Here is a 23,229-nt window from a genome sequence, read left to right as displayed (position 1 = left end):
CAAATGTCTCCCTAGATTTCCCAATTTTTATTAGGCCTAAAACCAAACAAAACCAAACCTGTTGCCACTGAGTCGATTCCAACTCATAGCGATCCTACAGGCAGAGTAGAACTGCCCCATAGGGTTTCCAAGAAGCAGCTGGTGGATTTGAACTGCCGACCTTTTGGTTAGCAGCCTAGCTATAACCACTGCATGACCAGAGGCTCCATATTAAGCCTGGCTCTCATTAATTTTATTTTGATGTAAAATTAAAAATAGTTTCAACAGTTTCATCGCTTCTGGTAGAGAAATTATATACAATTTTCCTCCAGTGATCGAAACCAGTAAGAACCTCCTTCATTACAAGTGCAGACGTGTTTCAAATTGGAATCGTCATCAAAAAACTCTCCTTGCCATGAACACGGACGCTTTCTTTAATTTTAAGCCAATAAATTTCCAACACACAGGTTAGAAAATAGCATTAATTCCTAACAATATAAAAACACAAGCAAACAAAACACATAGTAATACATTTTAAGGCAAAGAAGTATGGGTTTCTTTTTTAACCTATAACAAGAGAAATGAAGCTAAATATTCCTATGACAAGATATAACTTTACCTGAGCCATCTGTTGAATAATTGAGTTGAAGTCTTCATTTCCCAGCTTAGGGGTCCAAGGAAATAACCCAGATACAGCTAAGTTATTCGAGGGCCTGTGGGCATTCCCATTAGTAATGGAACCATCTGTAAACACCAGTAACCCTTTTCTAGAAAAATCAAAGTTGGCTGTACAATCTGAGGGTATATGACTGAGCTGTTGGAGAGAAAAACATAAAGAGAATCATCAACAGAAACATATAGAAAAGCTTAATGTTTCTATTTATTAAATACTATATTTTTCCTATTACATGTGTAATTTGCATGTTAAAGATCCACATGTGGAAGAAATAAGATACAAATATATGAATCTGTGTGTTTAAACAAAATGTTTGGTAGCTTAAAATTTGTTCGTTTCCTGCCTTCTACTACTGCCCCAAGCAGCCCTGGTGGAGCACTGATTAAGCACTCAGCTGCTTAAGGTGGGTGGTTCAAACCCTCCAGTGGCTCTGCAGGAGAAAAGACCTGGAGATCTGTTCCCATAAGGATTACAGACTAAGAAACCCTATGAGGCAGTTCTACCCTGTCATATAGGGTCGCTATGAGTCGGAATCAACTCAAGGGCACACAAAACTACTGCTACCCCAAATTAATATGTAGAGATACTTTTAGAGATAGTATCTCAATATACTTCATAGACATATATGTCCAGACATATAAACATGAATGTAAGACACTGAGTTCTTTTGCATTTATCCATACATTTTCAAGTGTAGAGCCACAAAACATACACAGGTAGTATATGACAACAATTAACAGTATTTACTGAGTGCTTGCTATGAGCCAGGCACTATGCCAAGGTTCTTTCTTGTATTATCTCATTTAATCCTTGCCCAGACCTATGAAATACTCTTCTCCTATTTTGTGAATGTGAAAACTGAGGCACATGGATTTTAGGTAACCTACTCATGATTACATAGCAAGTGAGTGGCAGAAACATTAGTACAAAAGGAGAATCATGTAATTACGGAGAACAAGAGAAAAGAGGTTAATTTTTTAATTATCATTTGGCTGATAACTGTCAACACACAGTTGAATATAAAGGTAACATTAAAAACAAATGTCACCAGAACCTGAAAGAAAAATCAACATCTACTGGGTACAAGGATTTTATATGGATGAAATATGATCATGTACATAAAAACTGCAAACTGTAAAATATAATGGATTGTCATTATGCTGGAGGGGTTACTCTAATAATAGTGATAGAGTTGCACTGATTTTTCTCAATTTCAATTGCTACCAACAGCATTCACTGTTGCAATATGGAACACATTCTTAAAATCACGGTACTAAATTTTGGTCTAAAAAAAGAAATTGACAGAAAGATATATGTGCAGCATTTAATCCTAAATTAGTTGTGAACAAATTACTCATTAAATACTTATGGAGCAGGAATTTTGGCTTATCAGTAAAAACATTTTTTCCCAAATTTTGATTCTGCCCGAAGTTAATATATAAAGAAAATAGCTATTATTCAAGTTTGGTTTCCAGGATACATTATTTTAAAACCAATTTGCCATCCATTCTTGACCCCAAAACACAGCGCCCATGAGAACTAAACTAATGATTTGCAAGTAGAGATGCTATGTGTCATTTAATTCAACAACTATGCATTAAGAGCCTATTGAAGTCCAGGCACTATGCTTCATGTAGTGGAGGAAATGCTGATAAATATTAAAACACCAGGTACGCTGCTTACCAAGAGCTTAGAATAGTCATGATGCAAAACGATAAATACTTGATAATTACTAACAGAGGAAAAAATAACGTGCTATAAGGGTATGACCATTTCTTCTTGATTTTATGAAGAAAATATAGTTAAGCTAAGCACTGTTTTATAAATTTTAAGGAAACACTGAGAATTTTCAAAGCTTCTACCTTTCCATACTTAAATAAGTACAAAAACTGTATTCCAAAGCCAAACACAAAACATATTAGTATCACCATTTTTAAACTAGCTATGCCAATGCTATCCACAGGTCATAAGTCTCAATCTGCTCTCTTTGCTGAACTAAGAGTACTTAAAGACAATTTGCCTCTGTCTCAATCTCCTTTTATCTTTGTTTCTTCCTTGGAATAAATCAATGTGCAAAACTCTGAAGAGCAACTTACTTGCCCCTTCAGTTGCTTGATGGACTGCTGAAGTGTGAGTATCTGGTTGAAGAGAGGACTCCTTAGAGTCTCATAAAATGTAGACAGCTTCTCATTCTGTGACGTGTCACCCTTCTCCTGCAATTTCATTTTCAGGCGCTCGAGAACCTGCAGGACCTGGATTTTATCTTGGTTGAAGAGGAATAATCAGAATAAAATATAAGTCCCATCTTATATTCCATTCTTGTGTCATTAATAAATTACTCTACTGATGATAGAATTATACATCTATTGTACCTGGGGCAGGATTTTCTGGCATTTTGAGTTATTCTCTTCAATCACTTTTAAAGAAACCTAAACAAAAGTTTAAAAATATAAGAGATTAATTTCCATTAGTGTATATGCATATCAAGTCCTGCAGAAAAATTAAGCAAAACCTCAAGCACATTCTTCATCAAAAGATCCCACTCAGGGAAACTCAAATTAAAACCACAATGAGCTTTCACTACATACCCACTAAAACGGCTAAAATTTGAAAACCAAAATAGACAATGCTAAGTGTTGGTAATGATGCAATTGGAACTCTCAGAGATTGCTAACATGAATGTAAAACAACACACCACTTTAGAAAATTGTTTCTTATAAAGTTAAAATGCACTTACTATATAACCCAGCAATTTCACTCCTAAATACTTATCCAAGAGAAATAAAAATATATGCCCACAAAAAGGTCTGTGCGTCAATGTGCAAAACATCTTTATAAAAGCTCCAAACAAGAAAACCCCAAATGTCTAATAATAGATGAACAAATTATGGAGTGTAAATGTAATGGAACAGTAGAAATAAAATGAAAAAAGTAAATTACTGAGACACACAACATGGATGAACCTCAAAAATATCATGCTGTTCTCTTTGCCACATGTACTGTGAGAATGAAGACCATTCTCAGGAATCAGACTGTCGACATTCCAGAAAATGTCGACATCACCCTGAAGGGACACACAGTTACTGTGAAGGGCCCCAGAGGAACCTTGCAGAGGAACTTCAATCACATCATTACAGAACTCAGTCTCCTCGCAAAGAAAAAAAAGAGACTTCTCTTTGACAAATGGTGGGGAAATAGGAAAGAACTGGCTATACTTTGCACTATCTGAAGTCACCTACAGAACATGCTCAAGGGTGTTATATTGGGCTTTCGTTACAAGATGAGGTCTGCATATGCTCACTTCCCCATCAACGTCATTACTCAGCAGAGTAGGTCTCTTGTTGAAATCCAAAACTTCTTGGGTGAAAAATACATCCACAGCATTTGGATGAGGCCAGGTGTTGTTTATTCAGCATCTCAAGCCCAGAAAGATGAGTTAATTCTTAAAGGAAACAACACGGAACTTGTATCAAATTCAGCAAGCCACAATAGTTTAAAAAGAAAAAAAAGGAAATCTGAAAATTTGGGGATGGTATCTATGTCTCTGAAAAAGGAACCATTCAACAGGCTGATGAGTACAATCTAAGAGTTGTCTAGCTATGGAAACAAGGCCAGACGATTCCTAAGACCTATGGGTAATATTTTTAAATTGCAATAAAATTCACCTATTCAAAAAATATATGCTGAGTAAAATTAGTCAGTCACAAATGGATAAATATTGTATGAGACCACTATTATAAGAAACCAAGAAAAGGTTTAAACCAGAAGAAAGCATTCTTTGATGGTTACGAGGGTAGGAGGGAGAAGAAGGGGAATTCACTAACTAGATAGCAGACGAGGATTATCTTCAGTGAAGGGAAGGACAACACACAATACAGAGAAAGTCAGCACAACCGGACCAAAGCAAAAGCTAAGAAGTTTCCTGAACACATCCAAACACTTCAAGGGACAGAATAGCTGGGGCTGGGACCTAGGGACCATAGTTTTGGGGGACACCTAGGTCAACTGGCATGACAAAGTTTATTAAGAAAATGTTCTGCATTCCACTTTGATGAGTGGTGTCTGGGGTCTTAAAAGCTTGGAAGCAGTCATCTAAGAGGCATCAACTGGTCTCAACCCACTCAGAGCAAAGGAGAATGAAAAACACCAAAGACACAAGGAAAATTTTAGCCTAAGAGACTAAAGGTCCACATAAACCAGAGACTACATCAGCTTGAGACCAGAAGAACTAGATGGTGCCTGGCTACCACCAACGACCTCCCTGACAAGGAACACAACGAAGTGTCTTGGAAGGAGCAGGAGACAAGTGCAGAGCAGCACTCAAAGTCATGGAAAAAAACAAGACTTACTGGTCTGACAGAGACTGGAAGAACCACCGAAACTATGACCCCCAGATGCTCTGTTAACCCAGAACTAAAACCATTCCCAAAGCCCACTCTTCAGACAAAGATTAGACAGGACTATAAAACAAAAAATAATACACATGAGGAGTGTGCTTCTTAGTTCAATCAGATACATGAGACCAAATGGGCAGCTCCTGTCCAGAGGTAGGATGAGAAGGCAGGAAGGGACAGGCATGGGTTGAACAGACACAGGGAACCTGGGATGGAAAAGTGGAGTGTGCTGTTACATTGCAGAGATCACAACTAATGTCACAAAACAATATGTGTATAACTTTTTGGATGAGAAATTAACTCAAGCTGTAAACTTTCACCTAAAGCACAATTAAAAAAAAAAGAAAAGAAACACGAGTATTACACAATTAAAATTCTCTTATTTCAACCCTGGATCAGCGGCTGAATGAGATCTTTATCTTCCAATTCAAGGTCATTAAGCAAGAAAGCATATTAAAAACCAATAAAGAACGGATAGTAGTGCTAGTTGTGAAACATGACGGAAATAATTAAATATCACTGAATTGCACATTAAAGCTGTTCGAATGGCAAATGTTTTGCTATATATATTCTTATCACAATTAAAAAAAAAAAAGGAAGAGATGTCATCAGCACTGACAAAAAAGTCCACGTCTTCCATCCAAACGTTCACCGGATTCAATGAAAACTACCAGAAGAACTGCTGAACACAGCATCATAGAAATAAGTCTGACTGTGCAGCTCTTATGACCACCCACTGACAGGTAGCTATGAACAACAGACGGGCAGTCACAATGACACTGTCCTTTTCTATAGCAGTATAAACCCGAACGATCAGTAAGAGCAGCTTTGGGGTCATTAATACATCAGCCTCTCTGAATCAAAGAATGCAAGCTGAAGCAATGAGATGCCGTCTTTTTCGGATTGGCATTATTTTTTAATTAGTAATAGCCTATACTCCTGATGTTATGGAGAAGCAGGTGGGAATATAAATTTGCCCAACTTTTTTAGAGGACACTTCAGCAATACCTCTCAATATTTTAAATTACATTCTCTTTTAACCAGAATATCTACTTCCGGATGTCTCTCCTAAAGAAATACTTATGAAAGGGCACAAAGATCTATGCACAAGGATATTTACCATAGTGTTGTTTTTAACAGCAAAACTAATTGCTATCAATAGGAATCAGTCATTAGAATAATCAAGTAGGTCTGAATGTATGGAACCATAAACAGAAGGAAACAGTTAACAGCAAGCAAGGAGGTGGCTCATTCCTTCTGCTTGGGATTCCATGTGATACCAGACCACCTTGCAAACATGCCAATGGTTTTTAATAGATAACAGAGTCCCTTGTTTTAAAATGTCAGGATATACCTGGTCTGTCTTAATTGCTTTTTGTAAATAATCCTGGAATTTATGGATTTATGGGGTATGGCTGGCTAGAAAATGGGAGATAATGACACAGACATTTTCTGTTTGTGTAACTACCAAAGTGTAAAACTGGGGATTCCCACCAGAACTTTTCTGCTAATCCAAAACAAAAAATGCACGCTAAGGTTGAATTTTAAAACTGCAGTCAAAGACTGTCAGAAATACATTCATAAATGATTTTATGTGAATCCATATGCAACTAGGTATTTTAAGCAGGCTGATAATGTGGAAGAAAGGCGGAGCCCGGGTGGTGCAAGTGGTTAAGCACTCGGCCGCTAACTGAAACGTTGGTGATTTGAACCCATCAGCCACTCTGCAGAAGAAAGATGTGGCAATTTGCTTCCTTAAAGTTTTACAGCCTTGGAAATCCTATGGGGTAGCTCTACTCTGTCCTACAGGGTCAATATGAGTAGGAATCAACTTGAAAGCAATGGGTTTGGTCTTTGGTGGAAGAAAGGGACATATTTGGAAGCTGCATCTGCTAGCTTGGCTTCACCAGGAAAGAATGCCTGTCTGTGCCCGGCTGCTATAGATAGCTTATGACTCATTAGTAAAGTCTGGTATTGGTTAAGATCTTTAGAAAGATACAGTCAACTTAGTAATAGTGATTACTTCTAGGAAGTAGAAGACAGAATGGAGAGATAAAATTAGACATTTGACCTTACAGATTTCAGTAACATTTGCATTTTATTTAAAAAGCATGTATTAATTGTATCATTTAAAAAATAATAAAAGCAGCAAAAAGGCGATGGGTAACATGACCTAATGAGAGAGAGCAAGAGAGATACAGAGCAAGAGAACAATAACGCAATGCAATAATTATACTGTAAGGCGTGTACACACAACAGCAGAGGCATGTTCCACGTGCCAAGAGAAATCCTGAAGTGAGAGTGACTAACACTGCCTAGGAAAGCTTACCAAACCAAAAAACCAAACCCAGTGCCACCGAGTTGATTCCGACTCATAGCAACCCTATAGGACACAGTAGAACTGCCCCATAGAGTCTCCAAGGAACACCTGGCGGATTCGAACTGCTGACCCTTTGGTTAGCAGCCGTAGCACTTAACCACTACGCCACCAGGGTTTCCTAGGAAAGTTTAGGAATGCTGAAATCTTCCTCTTAATAAAAGAAAAAGGACAGGGATGAGCATTCCAGTAAATGTGGGTGACTGTCCTGATTTACCCAAACAGTCCCAGTTTAGCCAGCATTATTAATAGTACTCCATTCGTTTTCAAAAGTGTCCCAGTCTGAAAGACATACAGGGCTAACACTAGGTCAGTGGTTCTCAAACATCAGCTTGCACCAGAATCACCTAAACCAAACCAAACCCACTGCCATTGAATTAATTCCGACTCACAGCGACCCCATAGGGTTTCCGAGGCTGTAAATCCTTACAGAAGCAGACTGCCACATCTTTCTCCAGTGAAGCCGCTGGTGGTTTTGAACCGCCGAGCTCTGGGTTAGCAGGTGAGTGCTTTAACCACTGCACCACCATGGCTCCTTCAGAATCACCTGGAAGGTTTAAAACAGACTGCTGGCCCCTAAAACCAAACCAAACCTGTCGCCATGGAGTCATTTCTGACCTATAGTGACCCTAAAGGACAGGGTAGAACTGCCCCATAGGGTTTCCAATGCTGTAAATCTTTACAGAAGCAGGCTGCCACATCTTTGGACAGGGTAAATCTGCCCCATAGGGTTTCCAAGGCAGTGAATCTTTATTTAGGGAAGCAGATTGCCACATCTTCCTCCACAGAGCAGTTAGTGGGTTCGAACTGCTGACTTTAAGGTTGGCTGTCGAGCACTTTAACCACTGCGCCACCAGGGCTTTCTGATTCAGAGGTCTGGCTTGGGCCATGAGAATCTGCATTTTTAACAAGTTCCCAGGTGATCCTGATGCTGTTGGCTCAAAGATGACAATTTGAGAACCACTGCATATGGGTAGAAACACATAACTTGCTGTGGGAACAGTAACTAGCTCTGTTGTTGTTGGTTACCATCAATTCTGACTCATGCGATCCCATGCATCAGGGAGTAGAACTGTTCCATAGGGTTTTCTTGGCTATAATCTTACTGGAAGCAGATCACCAAGACTTGTCTTCCACAGTACTGCTGGGTAGGTTTGAACTGCCAATCTTTAGGTTAGCCGTCGAGCACAAACCATTTGCTCACACCTTGAAACGCACATGGCCCAATATATGGCCTCCAGAAGTAGCAGAAAGGGTGAAAGAGTAGTTTAGATCAGTGTTACTCCAAGCATACACTGTGAACTTGATGTCCGATCCACAAAGGGGTAAGCACAGAATTTGAGAATAAGCATTTAGAAACCTTCATAGCAATATAGCAGAGTAACATGATGTCTATTACACTTAGTAATAAAACATCTGACCTTATATTTTGTATCTATTTTAAATTTCATTTTCTAATAGTTTACAAAAATACTGGTCCCTGAAAGACTGGAGGGAAAAATCTGATCTTTCGCCACTGATAATTTGAGAAGCATAGGTTTAGACAGACTACTTTAAGTGGGCACTTGTAAATAACGCTAAGTAGACTGGCCTTTATCCTGTAGGTAACAGGAAGTAATTAAAGGCTTTCAAGTAGGGGAGTATTGAGTCCAGATTTCTATTTTAAAAAGGCAATTCTGATAATGGTATATAGATAAGTAACGTTAAGTCTCCCAACTTTTTTAAACACATATTCCCATCAGTGAAAATATGCTGACTACTCACCACAATGTATTTTTTATAATTATAAGCATGTACTACTGAACTAAGATGCCATGTACACTAAAAAAAAAGTATGTATATATATATATAAATAGAAACTTCACGCGAGTAAGGTAAAAACTAAAAAATAAAGTTTTATTGTCATCTTCCTACCTCCCAATAGGTCTCCTTGTATGTCTTAGAAATCATGGTGATAGAGTATCCCAATGGAAAAAACAAAACAAAATAAAACCAGTGGCTGTTGAGTTGATTCCAACACGTGGCAACCTTATATGTCTCCCAGAGTAGAACTATCTTCCATAGCTGTGATCTTTCGGAAATAGGTCGCCAGGCCTTTCTTCTGAAGTGCCTCTGGGTGAACTCAAACCGCAAACCTTTCAGTTAGTAGCTGAGTGTTTAACCACTTGCACCACCCAGGTACGCCTCCCAGTAGAAAGGGAGAGGGACTCCTCCCAATGGAAAGAGAAGGATACTTAAAAACTGGTTGGCCTTCTAACCTTCTGACTCATATTTAACAAAAGCTAAACAATGTTCACAAACCAGATCTGGAAAATAACTACAATTCCACAGTGTTAGATAATATCTAGGGAAGTAGACTAAAACCCTAAGAGCATACGAGAAGAGAAAGGGAAGAAAAACAAGTAACTGTTATCACTGGACATCCAGCATGCAGCACTTGGAATAATTATGATGTTGGAAGCTATGCCACTGGTATTTCAATACCAGCAGCATCAGCCACAGTGGACAAGTTTCAGTGGAGCTTTCAGACTAAGACTAGGAAGAAAGGCCTGGTGATCTACTTCCAAAAATTAGCCAATGAAAATCCTATAGCTCACAACAGAATATTGTCCAATAGTGCTGGAAAATGAGTCCCGTAGGCTGGTAGGCACCCAAAATACACAGTGGCCACAACGATGGACTCAAGTATACAAACGATCATGAAGATGGTACAGGACTGGGCAATGTTTTTTTCTGTTGTATGTGGGGTCACCACAAGTCAGAGCTGACTCAATAGCAACAAGAAAAAACTAAACCAGCTTACAGCAAGGAATTTCAAGTTTGTTTACACATGGTAAAGCTGAGTCTAATTTGTCATCGCCTACCTACAATCAATCGGTCATAGCCTAGACATTAAAGTGCCACAGTGTGCCACTGCCCTCATGTTGTACAGTCTCCAGAGACTGGGAAGTTTATTATGCTCAGCAGCTTCCACTCCATCGTTTATTAAGAGAGTTGTGCCGTGAATTTTTCATGTCTGGTTCACTGGATGATTTGATGGAAGGAAATTATTATAACATTGTGCCTTTCTTTTTTTAATATGCATGTCCTTAGCCATCACATACCGATGGAATATTTGAAAAAAGCTGATGCAGTGATAGAAATTTAATTTAATTCAAATTTACTGAAAGGATTTATTAACATCCTCAGATCAAGAATTTAGGAGAATTAAGTACCCTAATGAACACACTTTTCAGACTCCCAGCAGCTCACAAGAATATATCTTGCCACTGATTTAACAAGAAATCTTGATGCTTCTATCTTGAAAATTTGGGAGAAGAACGTCACTGGCAATTTAAGAAAGTATAGGCATGCAGCCTCTAACTGTGCATGTGAACTGGGCAGATCACAATTAGACTGCACATAACTCCCCAATGTGAAGTCCCCAGAGCTCAATGGAATCAGTGAGTCTGAAGAATCAGAGAGCTATTAAGTGTAAATGAAGTCATGATTTCAGAAGTTATTTAAAAACTGAAGTCCACGAAGGGCTTTAAGTTTCTATGCTTCCTTTGGAGAGCAAAGCTCAGGATGTGTCTCATTATCACGCCTTTGCCCCCAAAGCTCAGCATTTATGAGCTACTGATTAAATGGGAAACAAACTCTCTCAGCCAAAGATCAATGGTGGCTCTCCACCTAGACTCCAAAAACATTTGTTGCCATGCAAATATAGATTCAAAACAGGGTCCCAGCCTTGCCTTTTTATCAAGTGACGAAGGCCTTTTCTAAACTTCTGTATTTTCTGGCTGCTTTATAGTTGGCTGAGAAGCCATGGTGCTGCGATGGTTAAGCACTCAGCTGCTGATCAAAAAGCCAGCACCTAGAACCTACCAGAGGCTCCGCAGGAGAAAAGACCTGGTGATCTGCACCCTTGAAGATTACATCCTAGGAAGCCTTATGAGGTAGTTCTACTCTGTCGCTTAGGGCCATTTTGAGTCAGAATCAACTCAACAGCATGCAAGTACCACAACATATATCTGGCTGCTGTCAAAGTTCTACATCCCTGGAATTTGGAAACAGATATATAAATCCCAAAGCCAAGTTGACATTTTGGGACTATCTGCCTAAGCAACAGGCAATATTTGGGAAACCCTGGTGGCGTAGTGGTTGAGTGCTATGGCTGCAGACGAAAGGGTCAGCAGTTTGAATCCGCCAGGCGCTCCTTGGAAACTCTACAGGGCAGTTCTACTCTGTGCTATAGGGTCGCTATGAGTTGTAATCGACTCAACGGCACTGGGTTTGGTTTTTGGTTTTATAGGCAATATTTGAGTCCATTTGATGCTGAACATTGAGGACAGTGTTGAAATCGAAGCTAAAAGATAACCATGTTAAAACTAAAAATCAAAACTGAAAATTGAGTCAGGTCTTCAGAATAATTAAATTAGCTAAAGACTAATTTTGTCATCGAACTATTTGAAATTAATCGGTGATTATCAATACTCCACCTGTAACTTGGCCAGCTTTGTGGCTTATATTCCTGTTGGTGGCGATTTTCTTCAATGAACAACACAAGAACCAATCTGAGCAACTGCCATCCTCATGGATCTCTGATTGTCTGGCCAGTCTGCCATTGAAAAGACCTGGGCATCTACACTTCAGCAATGATTAGTTTCCACTACAAATATTTTGTTCAATTTTCCCCACACTGCAGTCTGTGTGTCCTAAAGTCCTCTACAGAAATTATAGTCATCATACCATTTTTGGAAGGCTTCTGACAGTCAAAACAAGTTTATCACCCTTCTTCCTCTTCGCCTTTTTCCAAAAACCTTCATTTGCCGTGAAAATCAATCAACTAGTTTTCGGTATGGGTCAGTGGTAAAATTCTTACCTTCAACACAGGAGACCCAAGTTCAATACAACAGCCAATGCACCTCAAGCACAGCCACCACCCGTCTGTCAGTGGAGCTTGCACATTGCTAGGATACTGAACAGTTCAGCAGAGCATTCAGCTAAGACAAACTAAGAAGAATAGCCTGGCAATCTACTTTCGGAAAAATCATGAAAACCCTATGGATCACAGCGGTCTGATCCGCAACTGGTCATGGGGATGGCACAGGACCAGGCAACGTTTCATTCCCTTGTACATGGGGTCGCCATGATTCAGGGGCCCACTTGACGGCAGCTCTTATCCAAGTAATTATCAGAGTGAGAACACTCACTAACTTGAGCTCCTCCTGATAAAAATAGCACAACTCCATAATTTTATCACAATTACACATCACAGTGAAGAAGAAAAAAGTGGGAGAATAATGGTTTACCGTTTACAAAACACATCTTAAACATTATTTCATTTAAACCTCCCAAAAACTCAGGAAAATGGAGAAACAGAGTCAAATGTTCCAAGTCTCAAAATTCTAGAGACTGCACAATTGTGCACACATTAAAAATAAGTGGAAGGTACATTTTCAGCATTGATCTATCCCACTGGCTAAAGAATTGGTATAACAGGCAGTAAATTTCCATATATACCAGAGTTAAAACAAGGGCTTTAAAAAAGGGCATCCAAATCTATGCAAAAGTCCTTACATAAGAAAAAACAGCAAAGGTCAAGCAATCTCAAACATTAGGGTAGAACAGTCTTTGGTTTAACAAAAAAACTTTACTACCAAAATAAGAAAAATTTTACCTGAATAAATTAGACCCCATTTTGACTTCCCCACCCTAATGCATTTTGTTAAACTTTAACAGAGCTATTGGAGTGTTAGCAAATAAATGCAGACTGTTAAGTTTAAAAATAATTATTAAATGCTTTTAAGTAAAAACACAATTGCAAGGATAACTAAATGATGAGCGCCACTGTCTCAGAATCGTAGGGTTCCAAACATGAACTCACTATGGGAAAATACACAAATTTTTCTTTTTAATTGTAAGAATACTAACTGAAAGAAAATACAGTACAATGTTATTAGTGGTTACCAAATGGTGGGTGGAAGGCACACATACTCTGTTAGCTCCGTTTTTTAAGGCTTCTCCAATTTTTTACAATGAATACATATTAGTTTTATACTTAGAAATACATGTTACAAAAACAGTAATAAGTACGTGATTTGAACTTATCTTTAAACATAAATGAGGGTTTAAAACAATTTCTATCCAACTTTAAAAGAGACTATTATTCTGATAAGGAGCCCTAGAGACACAATAATTAAGCACTTGGCTGTGAACCAAAAGGTCAGTGGTTTGAACTCACCAGTGGCTCCACAGAAAAGACCAGGCAATCCGCTAACAACAGCAATTATCATATAACATGGGCTTGACATCAGAACAATTGCTGTATGTTGTCCAGATGATTCAGACTCATAGGGGCCCTACGTGACAGAGGAGAACTACCCCACAGGCTGAAATCTTCACGGGAGCAGATTGCCAGATCTTTTCTTCTGCAGAGCCACTGTGAGTCCAAACCACCAACTTTTTGGTTAGTGGCAAGTGCTTAATCACTGACCTGGTGGCAGGGCTCCTTGTATGACCATAAACAGGATCTAAACAAGTAAGGGCAAATCTCTTTACAGTCCAGTTTACAAATTATGTCACATTAAGCACCTCCTAACTTTCTAACAATGGACTCATACAGACCAGTGATGGTGAAGATGGCACAGGACTGGAAACATTTCCTTCTGTTATATATAAGGTGGTTGGGAGTCGGAGCCCGCTGAAAGGCAACTAACAACAGTTTTCTAACTTTCTAATTATTAAAAAATTTTTTAATATTTATAAAGGCTGTTCATGCTCCTTCTGGCGAAAAGTCATGACCTCACCTAACATTTTCTGGTGTCGCAACATGGACCAACGTGAGTTTTCAGCCCCAAACCTCCCAAGCTTTCCTTCAAAAAAACATGTGTGCAAATGATTTGACATTGTCAAATTGACAGTCAAAAAGAGCTTAAACGGCATAGAATATGGTAGAATCACCATCCGTGGAACTGAGATTTCCTTTTCCTCTAGGTCTTCAGAAGGCTTCTTCATTCATTTAAGAAACACTTGTTGAGCACCTACCAATAGCCAGACCGTAAATGCAACTGAAAAACAACCTAGAGAAATAAGGTCCTGAAGGGATAACCTACTCAACGGCAGTGACAAACCAGTAAACAACCCATTCGAATTCAAAGTGATAAGAGCCATCTGGCGATAGGACACAATGCTAAACGAGCACTCCAGAGGGAGATTAATTCCGCCTGCTAGGCTTGCAGGAGGGGCGGGGCGCTCCGCAGTGTGGGATGGATCTGAAAATGCTTTCCTAGAGCTTGACTTAAAGCAAGAATCCAGGAACTTCCCCCAAAAGCTAGGGGCCAGAGCGTTTTCCTCCAAATCTTCCCCATCTACCAAGTGAGGCTACCAGAGCCCTGGCCGGCCTGACGCTGACCTGGAAACCTCGGCGACGTGACGACTGGGCGACCGTCGAGACCGGGCCAAGTCGCCCGTCAGGCGGGACTGGCCACTCTCTCCTTCTCCGGGCCCCCGAGGCAGGACACCACCTATTCACTCCTCCCACTATCACCAGTTGAGGGAAAAACTCTGCCCAGCTCTTGGGGCGAAGCGTAGGCACCTATCTGGGCGCAAAATCGGATCCGTGCCACTCCCGGAACAACAGCGGGCCGAGATTTGAAGACTGGCAGGGCCTACCGAGGCTTTGCGGCTCCGCGGCCGGAGGCCTCCGGCGAGCCCTGCAGGGAGCACTGGGGCCACTGTGGGATCACATGGCCCGACACTGAAGGGCAGACACCCCTGTCCGGCCGCCAGGCCCAGGGCTGACGCACGGCACAAGTGCCCCGCACCCCCCTGCCCCGGGCGAGCGCCCCGGCGGCGCTCTTCGCCTCCCTTTCCAGCTCCCTCGGATCGGGCGGAGGGCGCTGTCTGAACAGAGAAGGCAGGCTCCGGACGCAGGAGGGGGAGTCGGGAGCCCACACTTTACCTGGTCCTGCGGAGGCGCGGGTGGGAGCCCGAGGCGGACGGATCGGCGTTGGCCCTCCCTCACCTGGGCGGAAGTGAAAGGCCCAGGGTGACCGCGCCTCACCTGGCAGGCCCTCCCCTCGCACTGACCCTCCCCACCCGGGGCGGGGCGCCGGGGTGGCGGGGGTGGGGCGGGAGAGGGAATTTGGGGCCGCAGGAGGCTGACCCGAGGAGGTATGGGCGTTTGGCATCTTTGCTTTCTGCAGGTCAAGTTCTGTTAGGAAAGGGAGCGTTAAAGAGACTTAGACCGAGACCCTAGAAAAGGCGAAATGTGGGGGCAGAGTGGGCAGATGAGACGACGAATGGGGGGCAGTTAGGTCAGACAGAAGTGCTACGGAATAGCTGGACTGATAGCAAGACCCAAGATGAAGGAAATTAAAGGAAGACATTGTTAAAATTACTTGGTCAAATCTGCTCAGTCCCCTGTTGTTCTTTTGCCCCTTTCTTTTCCCTTTCTCACATCCCTCCGTTGTGTTTTCCATACTCCCTGATGCAACATGAAATAGTCCAAGGAGAGTAAACAGAAGACAAAAGGCGTGGTTCGGTGATTCTTTTCTTCTCATCTAGTTGGAATCTATTGGAGTGCCTACGTATGCCAAAAGAAAAAAAAGCCAAACCAGTTGCCATCGAGTGGGTTTCACTCATAGCGACCCTATAGGACAGAGTATAACCACCTCACAGGGTTTACCAATGAGCGCCTGGTGGATTCGAACTGCCAACCTTTAGATTAAGGAATGTAGCTCTGAAACACTAGGCAACCAAGGTTTCCCAAGTGCTTTCTTATACATTATCTCATTTAGTCTGTGAAGAAATGTGCATCCAATAGCTTAACTGATTTGTCCAAGGTTTGGGACCCACACTAAGTCCAGTGTTGATTTCGCTATACATTTTAACATTTATATTCTTGATACTGTAGTTTGACTTTGAGAAAGATCTTTGTAAAACCCACAATGGCATTATTTCACTCTTGAATTCACTTTAGAATGTTGACAACAGACATTTGACTTTGTTTAAATACAGTTCACACATTAACAATAAAGACAACCAATCAAGTTACCTTTTTCATGAAATAAATGCAGTATTTATTAAGCACTGTGAAAACCTGGTGGTGTAGTGGTTAGGAGCTACGGCTACTAACCAAAAGGTTGGCAGTTTGAATCCACCAGGTGCTCCTTGGAAACCCTATGGAGCAGTTCTACTCTGTCCTGTAGGCTCACTATAAGTCAGAATGGACTCGATGGCCACAGATTTGGTTTTAGGTTTGGTGATAGACTCGGAGTCCTGGTGGCGCAGTGTTTAAGAGCTCAGCTGCTAACCAAAAGGTCAGCAATTGAATCCTTTTGTTGCTCCTTGGAAACTCTGTGGGACAGGTCTATTCTGTCGTATTGGGTTGATATGAGTCGGAATTGACTCTGGCAAGAGGTTTGGTTTGTGACAGATTCTGAGGAGACGTATAAAATGGGGTCGTTTCTCAAGGAAAAGGAGGCCCAATACAAAACAACCGTAACACAAGGACATTTGTAAGATCATGCACTTGTATTTTATAGTTATTGTTGTTTGCTTGTTTTAAAGAAGTACAACTCATTAGGCCTGCAAGAAGATCCACAATGTAAACATGGACCCAACTTTTTATGAACTAACAAACTATTAAAAGAAATAACCTTATACAAAACTTAAATTACCAAATAGAATTAAGCTAGAACCTTCAGAAAGAAAGATCTATTGTGTTTGTTGAAATGATCACTTAGGACTTAAACAGGTCTTAAAGAGTGTTTGCAGTTTGCTTAGGCAAAGTTGAGGAAATGTTTCCCAAGTTGGGGTGGGGTAGGGGAAGCAGCAAAACACCAACTTGAAAACAATGGATCTCTTCCTACTCTAACATTAATGAAAGTTATTAACATATTCCCCCTTACTAAGAAATCTTAAGTGACTTTGAAATGATCATGAAACAAATTCAAACTCCTTAGTATTTAAGTCCATTCTAACTCTTCTCTTTCTTTCTGACTTTTCAACCTTATCTCCCACTTCACCTCTCCAGGATCTTACTTTGACCAAAGAGGTCTGCTCGGCATCTGTGGAACGCACCACACCTAACTCACTCTGTTTCCCTGCCCTGGAATATCCTGTAGTCCCTATGTCCCTCCACAGCCAGGCTTAGTCTCACTTGTAAGAAACTACTTCCCTGACTATCCTAGCAAAAAGTCATCTCTATCACATTTAATTTAATTTTCTCTACATTTTTGTGTTCCTTAATTTAATGTGAGCTTTCTTTTAGCCCTTACATCAATTTTTTTTTAATTATTTAATTTATACATCTTTTAAGGAGCTTACTCTGTGCTGGGCAATATCTACCTCTGAGAATTCTGAAGAGTATCTTATCCAAAGAATGATGAAGATGTACTTAAGTTTTAAGAGCACACTCTCTGAAGTCAGAAGATCTGAGCTTGAATCCTGACTCCACCATTTCCTAAAATATGTGACATTGGCAAGTTACATAACCCTTCAAATTCTCATCATTAGAATTGTGATAACAGTGCTCACTTCAGGTTAAATAAAGAAATACATGCATTGCATATACCTGACATATAAAAAGCGCTAAATAAATGAAGCAGCACATAGATGGGAAAAAGCATGGCAGACACTGGGACAGTGAGGAGTCAGCCAAGAAGAGTAGCAAATGATGGGGGACCAGGACAGATGATGGAGGACCTAAAAATACTACAGGGAACTTTAGATTACTGTATTAAAAGTTTATTCTTCATCCCTAAGAAAATAGGAAACCACTTTGCCAGGGGCAGGAGGGAGGGATTTGAAAGAAAGAATCATTGTTTAGGATACAGTGTGTTTCTGTTTATTAAAGCCCTGTTGGCGCAGTGGTAAAGCTCTTGGCTGCTAACCAAAAGGTAAGCAGTTTGAACCCACTAGCTGCTCTGCAGGAAAAAGATGTGGCAGTCCACTTTCATAAATACTTACACCCTTGAAAGCCCTGTAGGGCAGTTCTACTCTGTCCTATAGGGCCACTATAAGTCGGAATGGACTCAGGCTTCAGGAGTTTCTGTTTAGTGATAAAAAAAAATTGGTAACAGTTATTGGTATCCTAGAGTAAAACTCTCAGACTCTGTTAAAGTCTGTCTTACTCATCTAGTGCTGCTATAACAGAAATACCACAAGTGGACAGCTTTAACAAAGAGAAGTTTATTCTCCCACAGTCCAGTAGACTAGAAGTCTGAATTCAGGGCACCAGCTCCAGGGGAAGGCTTTCTCTCTCTGTCAGTTCTGGAGGAAAGTCCTTGTCATTAGTCTTCCCTTGGTCTGGGAGCAACTCAGTACAGGAACCTCAGGTCCAAAGGACACACTCTGCTTGTGGCACTGCTTTCTTTGTGGTATGAGGGTCCATGTCTCTCTGCTCACTTCTCTCTTTTATATCTCAAAAGAGATTGACTTAAGAGACTATCTAATCTTGTAGATCTTTTCTGTATAACTGCCATTCTTTCATCTTATTACAACATAGTGATAGGACTTACAACACATAGGGAAATCACATCAGATGACAAAATGGTAGATAACTATGCAATACTGGGAATCATGACCTAGCTAAGTTGACAGATATTTTGGGAGGACACAATTCAATCCATGATGAAGCCAAACAAACAGATTTATTGAAAGCAGAAGGAGCATTTGAATGGGGAGACACTAGCCCATACAAAGTGAGAACCAACAAATGCAAGTGGGTGGCTGCCTCACAGGGATAGTTATAGGGCAGAATCAGGAACCTCCCAGCAAAATTCTGATTGGTTGACCCTCCCTGGGCTTGCCTGGACTTTCCTGGGCTTGCCCAGGCTGCCTAGGCATAGCCACATTCTGGTAAAGATTGTTTTCTCTGACCCTTCCTGGGCTTGCCTGGACTTGTCTAAGCATAGCCTGGGCTGGACTGGACTTGTTTAAGCATAGCCACATTGTTCAGCAAACTGTTGAGATTAGTACAAGGGTCATAGCTTTAAAGCAGAAGCAGGAGTGCAAAACAAAATGCAGTCAGGCCCACTCCTAGGCCAGTCACCCTAGATATGCTAGGCACCTCTGTTCTGGAGCTCTTATCCATTCCTTCCTTTTGATCAAGAGTATTCAAGAAATCCTTTGATCAAATTATCAACCACCATTTGAGGGAGAGCGCTTTCTTCTGCATAGACTTAGATTTCTGTTTCCTAATAGAACAGCATTATTAGAAGATGTTGGAAGAAAGAGAACTCTATTTTATTGCTGTCTTTCAGAGATACTTACAGATGGCTGCTTAGTATAGTGAGCCTTTAAGACCCCAGATGCTATTTATAAATACCCAGGCACAGTGTAAAATCTTCACCATGCCACAGCTGGAGCCTCTATTTCTACAGTGTTAACCTTGAAATGACATATAGCGTGGGCTACACTGAGGAATGATTTAGGGAATAATATCAGAGTCATTATTGCCTGTCCTTGAGCATAGAGAATGTGACCCAGCTGGAGCTACACTCACAAGAACTCACAAAGACAAATCAACTGGGCCCTGAGATACAAAGACAATAGCTAGGACAATCTTGGAAAATACCTTTTAGAGAACCTTTCACATAAACCAATCAAACAGAACACAAAAGACTTTTGACTCATTTTTCTATTAGCATTTAGTGAATAGTAAGATTTGTTGGACCAATGAAGACATTGTTGGACCAGTGAAGACCCTTCTGACTGTCATTACTGAAACATGTACCAATGATTGTTAAGAAAGACAATGTTGGGCTTCAATACTATCAGCAACATCACCTGCTAACTTTTCCATAATACTAGACAAGTTACAGACAGCATATTCTAAATTGGCTACTTCATGCCAGGGCAAAAAGACTCGAAGAAAGAAATATCTGAGCCCTGGGTTTTCAACTAATGTTTTGGTACTTATCCTTCCTTGAGCATCAGCTCTTTTGGTTCATGGGTCCAATGTATACTATCGTTGTGGGAATGAATTTTAAAAGGGGCTTCTAAATTTACATTGGCATATCATTTTAAAATCATCTAGGCATGGTTAGAACTTTTTTTTTAATCCATAGGATATTCTGTAGCCAACATAATGTTATTAGTTACTGAAATAACTGATTCTCATACTGAAAGTAGGAAAAGGAAAAAAGCTTTCTTATATGTAAAAATAGAGCATTGAACATCAGCAATATTCCCATAAATCTTATGGTAATTCTTTTCATTTACTCAGTCTTATGTAGTTAACTTTGGTTCCACGTAATTTTGGATCAACAGCAGTCTGAAAACTTTGTCAGCTTCTACACAGGAGTTCTGGAAATCTTGATTTAGCTTAGTGATATTTACATTCAAAAAACAGTCATTTTCATAAGTCCAATACAGTCCATTGTTTTGTTGAACTATTTTGGTCAAGTGTTTTCAACAAGTCAGCAAAGTAAGAACTTATCTGCAAATAATAAAACTCAATATGGCCATGATTAACTTACAAAAATAATACTTTTAATAGTGAAATACCTGATGGAAATTAATTACAAAAGTAATGAAAAACAAAATAAAGTCAATTAAAAAAAACCATAGGCAAAGATTTCTCAAAACATGATGATTAACCTTATTTTCAAAGAGCTTCAGATATAACACACACAAATCTTGAGACATAATATCATGAAGTTAGGATATACCAACAATATACCAAGGTTATCAAGCTGCTAAACATCTGAATAGTAGTTAAAAAAAAAAACAACTCCATGAATAAATGATGTAAACTCTCCAGTTAAACTATTGGTTTTGATGATGGCTGCTACATTCAAAAGAAATATAGTTGCAACTAAGTTACCATAATATGCTATATATGATCCTTTAGAGAGGTAATTTAGAGTAATTACTCACAGCCCTGTGTGAACCACCTAAAGGGCTGTCTAACATCTCAGTTCTTTTCCCCTTCAAGAAAAATTGCTTTTTGCATCTGTCTTCCACCAGGCGCTCCTCGGAAACCATATGGGGCAGGTCTACTCTGTCCTATAGGGTCTCTATGAGTCGGAATCAACTCAATGGCAGCGGGTTATGATTTGGAGGTTCAGTAGCTACTTTGAGAAACTTTGATATAAATTGGTATATTTGAAAAGTACACTGAGATTTTAAAGAGCCCTATGAGAACCATCACTGAAACCCTGGTGGCGCAGTGGTTAAGAGTTCGGCTGTTAACCAAAGGGTCGGCAGGTTGAATCCAGCAGCTGCTCCTTGGAAACTCTATGGGGTAGTTCTACTCTGTCCTACAGGGTCACTAAGAGTCTGAATCGGCTTGATGGCAATGGTTTTTTTTTTTTTTTTTTTTTTTGGATGAGAACCACCAGCCATGGCCTTCAACTTGATACAAGACAGAAACACACATTAATCTCTAGACCAGAGGCAAATTCTCAGAACATAATGAGACAGAAACCCACATAAACCCACCAGTCTGTGAGGCCACCTCAAACACCAAATTAAAGCAATATCATACATACAAACATATGGGGAACCTAGTTTCTCAAAGTGTTTATAGCAATTTTTGGTAAGACTGACTCAATTCAGTGGAGAAAAAGGTTCTAGAATAAAACTTATTAATTAGTCAGAGCCTCAGCTGGAGGACTCTCAGATGCTCTGACAAACCCAAGCACCAAACCAAAGTTCCCCCAGAGAAGAAAAAAAAGGCAATACAAATGGGAGCTCATTTTCCCAAAGAGGAAGGGGGGAAAAAAACCCAGAGCAGATGGGAGCTCATATTCCCAAAGTGAACACTGAAATTTCAAATTGCTTCTAGTATATTTAGCTTATATATTGTTTTTAAATATCAACTCTAAACCAGTATCCCAGTTTTGGGGGGAGGGGTATCCAGACTCATTTATCAAAGATTTTGAGCTCTAAGGTTGAAGATTTTGGTTTTCTTTCTTTTGCACTTAATTCATTCTCTGGCTAGAGACTTAGTCTCTTATATCAGACCTTAAATATACTAGTTCCTTCAATTCAAAAGTACTTTAAAGTAGCTACTGATTTTCTTCCCCCTTCTTTTGATGTTTTTTAAAAGCTCTTGATATACTAATTACAATAGGCAGAAAATTTGTTCTTGATTAGTAACACCCATAATTTTAGAAGTTTTAGTGCTCCTGGGTAGAGGCTTTTGTAAACATGTGGAGTTTATCACAGAGAGGTTAGCACTAAGAGCAATCAAAATTTTGCAGAGGTCCCTATTAATTTGGATAACAGTGTTTTTCTTATGAATTTAAAGCAACGACTGGAAAAGCCTCTATTTGTTCCTCAGAGCTCCCTCATTTGGTCTTAATGGAAGGACCGTTAAAGAATGAGGTGCCCATTTTATTTTATATATACGTATATACATACACATATATATTTATTATATGCAATCCTTCTTAAGGTGCCTGGGTTTTTTGCAATACAAACAAATCCAGACTGCAAGTTCTTAGGTCTAGTCCGTGTATAAGCTCTAAATTTATTGTGGTTAAAAGGTTGTAACTGTTGTATTTGCTAAGCCATTAATCTATCTTGTGAAGGCATAATTGCTTTTGTTTAGCTTGCTTTCCTTGTTCCAAAGTCTGAGTCAATTTGTAGGCCAAGTTGTTAAGTTCAGTGATAAATGCTGTTTCCCAGACTAATTGATAGCATTTGACTATGGCACAGTCTTCCAGATGGAGGCCATTAATAAACATTTCAGGAAGTGATAAACAAAAATGTTCTGAGAAAATTTTTTCTAGTCTATCCCAGTAATTAAAAATGCTTTCACCTTTTTCTTGCTTACAATTTTGAACTTTAGCCCAGCCAATCTTTCA

At 39.9% G+C, this 23,229-nt stretch overlaps 1 protein-coding gene and 1 pseudogene across 2 annotated transcripts in view; one reads left to right on the top strand and one right to left on the bottom strand.

Annotated features, from left to right (window-relative positions):
* The window catches only part of PATJ (PATJ crumbs cell polarity complex component), a 415,355-nt gene extending 399,898 nt beyond the window's left edge, over window positions 1-15,457 (bottom strand). For both annotated transcript variants that reach the window (XM_010591221.3, XM_010591223.3), the window contains exons 1-4: window positions 15,372-15,457; window positions 3,028-3,084; window positions 2,752-2,918; window positions 599-793 (exon numbers count right to left, since the gene is read on the bottom strand). In XM_010591221.3, coding sequence (XP_010589523.1) covers window positions 599-793; window positions 2,752-2,918; window positions 3,028-3,049 — 384 coding nt within the window. In that variant the 5' untranslated portion in view covers window positions 3,050-3,084; window positions 15,372-15,457. The remainder of the gene's footprint in view (window positions 1-598; window positions 794-2,751; window positions 2,919-3,027; window positions 3,085-15,371) is intronic.
* Window positions 3,300-4,780, top strand: LOC111751000 (large ribosomal subunit protein uL6-like; annotated as a pseudogene).
* Window positions 15,458-23,229: the final 7,772 nt, after the last annotated feature.

This window comes from Loxodonta africana, chromosome 3 (assembly GCF_030014295.1).
Source record: "Loxodonta africana isolate mLoxAfr1 chromosome 3, mLoxAfr1.hap2, whole genome shotgun sequence".
NCBI lineage: Eukaryota > Metazoa > Chordata > Mammalia > Proboscidea > Elephantidae > Loxodonta > Loxodonta africana.
This window is presented reverse-complemented; position numbering and strand designations above follow the sequence as displayed.